Below are 2,120 nucleotides of genomic sequence, written 5' to 3'. Positions count from 1 at the left end.
ATACAGCCATACAATTGACAGTACAAAAAACCTCTTTTCCTTAACAAAACCAATAAAAAAAAAAAAACCTTTCTTCCTTACACGTAAAGTAGTCTGTTTATTTTTCTCTCAAATCTTTTTATCAACGCTTTCTTTACTTAAACTTGAAAATTTACAAACACATGTTTGCGCAATTGAAAAGATGGGTACAAACTTTCACAAGACGTGTTTACGTGTCTTATGTGTTTTATTATTAGTCTATAACATCAGTAACAAAAATAATAACAATATATTTGATTGTTTAACAATGGCTAAATACTAGTTATTGCTTTTCTTGTACTTCAAGAGACTCCCAACTGAGACCGGCTTGATGATGACATGCGCGATGCACGCGCAAATTTTTGGCACCTCAGGTAAAGGAGATCAGATCGATACGCGAATTGCACCTTAGATTTACCAAGGCCTGCAAGAGACATCAAATGTGAGAGAGAAAGATTGTGAAAGAGCAAAAATAATATTTCGATGATATAAAAGCGTTAGAAAGCGCAGAAAAATTAACCGGTTCTTCTCTTTCTCACCCGTAGGAGTCTGGTTGCGACCAGATCGGCGCGCCATATTCGATGTGTGGTTTGTAAATGGGTTTCGGAATGATTTTCTCGATGAAAACAGGTTTTTCGACATATTCCACGTATTTCACCGGAGGCGGTGGAAGATAAACATGATGTACTTCCGGTCCGTGGAAGTAACCGGCTTTGTAGCTGAAAATAAAAAATAAAAAGTTAAAAAAAACTTTCGTTAAATTATAAAAAAATTAATTAACAAAACAATAATAAAAATGATCCGTTGTGAACAACGTGTACTTTTCTCTTTTGAGAAATTTTTATCAATGATTAATTACTTGACGTACACACAGATTAGTGAAAATAGATGAAACTCATCAATTATAAATTGTATATAAAAACAATTTTTGAAATTACCCTTTGGCAACACCAAGACCGAAGCCAAGAAGACCAGCGCCAATCAGTTTTTTCTTCAAGAACAGCGTTCTCTTTTCCCTGACGTGTACATCACCGCCATCAACCTGATTTTCGATAGCGGCCGTTCCGATGTCCAGTGGCTGTTGATTCTGTTGGACAGCCTCTTCCGCCGCTGCTGTTAACGCAAGGACACAGCAAACAGCGGCGATGATGGTGCAACGCATCTATTCACGAAGAACACTATACGTCAGATATTTCATACCCACGTATCAAGCAGTTTGTTTTTTGTTTTTTAACAAAACCGAAGATTTCGATACGCAGTTCTTCACTTGGCAAAAATTCGCACTATATATATAAAAACTTTGTTATTTAATATAAAATCAATATAACCCACTAAGAGAATCCACAAGGAATATATTTAAACCTCACATCTAAAAATAACGCAAATCTGAATTTTAAATCAAGCGATATCTGAATTAATTTACAATACTGAATTAATTTACTTTCTAATTTCGTTATTCATTAACATTGACGTATGATCTAATCGCCATTAGCAGTGATCTCGTTTGTTATAAATCGAAAGATATATTTGCATACGTAACATATGCGTGTTGCAAGTGAATCAGAAATGTGTGTCCGCGCTATCTCTTTCTCCCTTTCTTCCTGTTTCTCATGAAATTGCAATCGACGAAGAAAGTGAGTTAAAAATTCCGAATGCTTTCGCCCGCTCGCAAACGAGAAACCGGTTTTCGACACTCACCTTGCGTCTCAGTACGGGTAAGACACGGGTAGGGGTTATGGTGATGATACACCGTGAGGACAAGCCTGAGAACTGTGACTTTGATCGGGGAATCGTTCGATTTTATACCGACTTGCCTACCTCGGTCACTGTTTGCTCTGCAATTCCGGAACCGTCTCCCCCTACCAACAAAGGACGTCGAGAATAGACGGCTCGATCGTCATGTTTAGGACGATTAAATCCATTGTGACACCCGGGGAAGCACTGTTGCATGCATCATGATAAGAGAAGCGAACTCGGTCGGAATTACGAAAAGCCAAATAAAAATTCCGTGATTTTTTACGCAGACAATTTCTTTGCGCGACATCTCTTCCTGTTTTTTTTTTTTTTTTTTTTTGCAAGGAAGTCTTCTTTTAGCAGAATGC

The 2,120-nt window shown here is 37.5% G+C and overlaps 1 protein-coding gene across 1 annotated transcript; it reads right to left on the bottom strand.

The window, feature by feature from the left end:
* Positions 1 to 207: 207 nt before the first annotated feature.
* Positions 208 to 1,789, bottom strand: LOC109851717. Its single transcript, XM_020422058.1, has 4 exons — positions 1,717 to 1,789; positions 957 to 1,180; positions 558 to 737; positions 208 to 442 (listed from the first exon to the last, which is right to left on the bottom strand). Exons 2-4 carry the CDS (start codon positions 1,178 to 1,180, stop codon positions 433 to 435), a joined length of 414 nt encoding a protein of 137 aa, XP_020277647.1. The 5' UTR covers positions 1,717 to 1,789; the 3' UTR covers positions 208 to 432.
* Between the last annotated feature and the right edge of the window lie 331 nt (positions 1,790 to 2,120).

Source organism: Pseudomyrmex gracilis, unplaced genomic scaffold (assembly GCF_002006095.1).
Source record: "Pseudomyrmex gracilis isolate BER0280 unplaced genomic scaffold, ASM200609v1 scaffold_19, whole genome shotgun sequence".
Lineage (NCBI taxonomy): Eukaryota > Metazoa > Arthropoda > Insecta > Hymenoptera > Formicidae > Pseudomyrmex > Pseudomyrmex gracilis.
The sequence above is the reverse complement of the archived record's forward strand: the minus strand, read 5'-3'. Positions and strand labels throughout refer to the sequence as shown.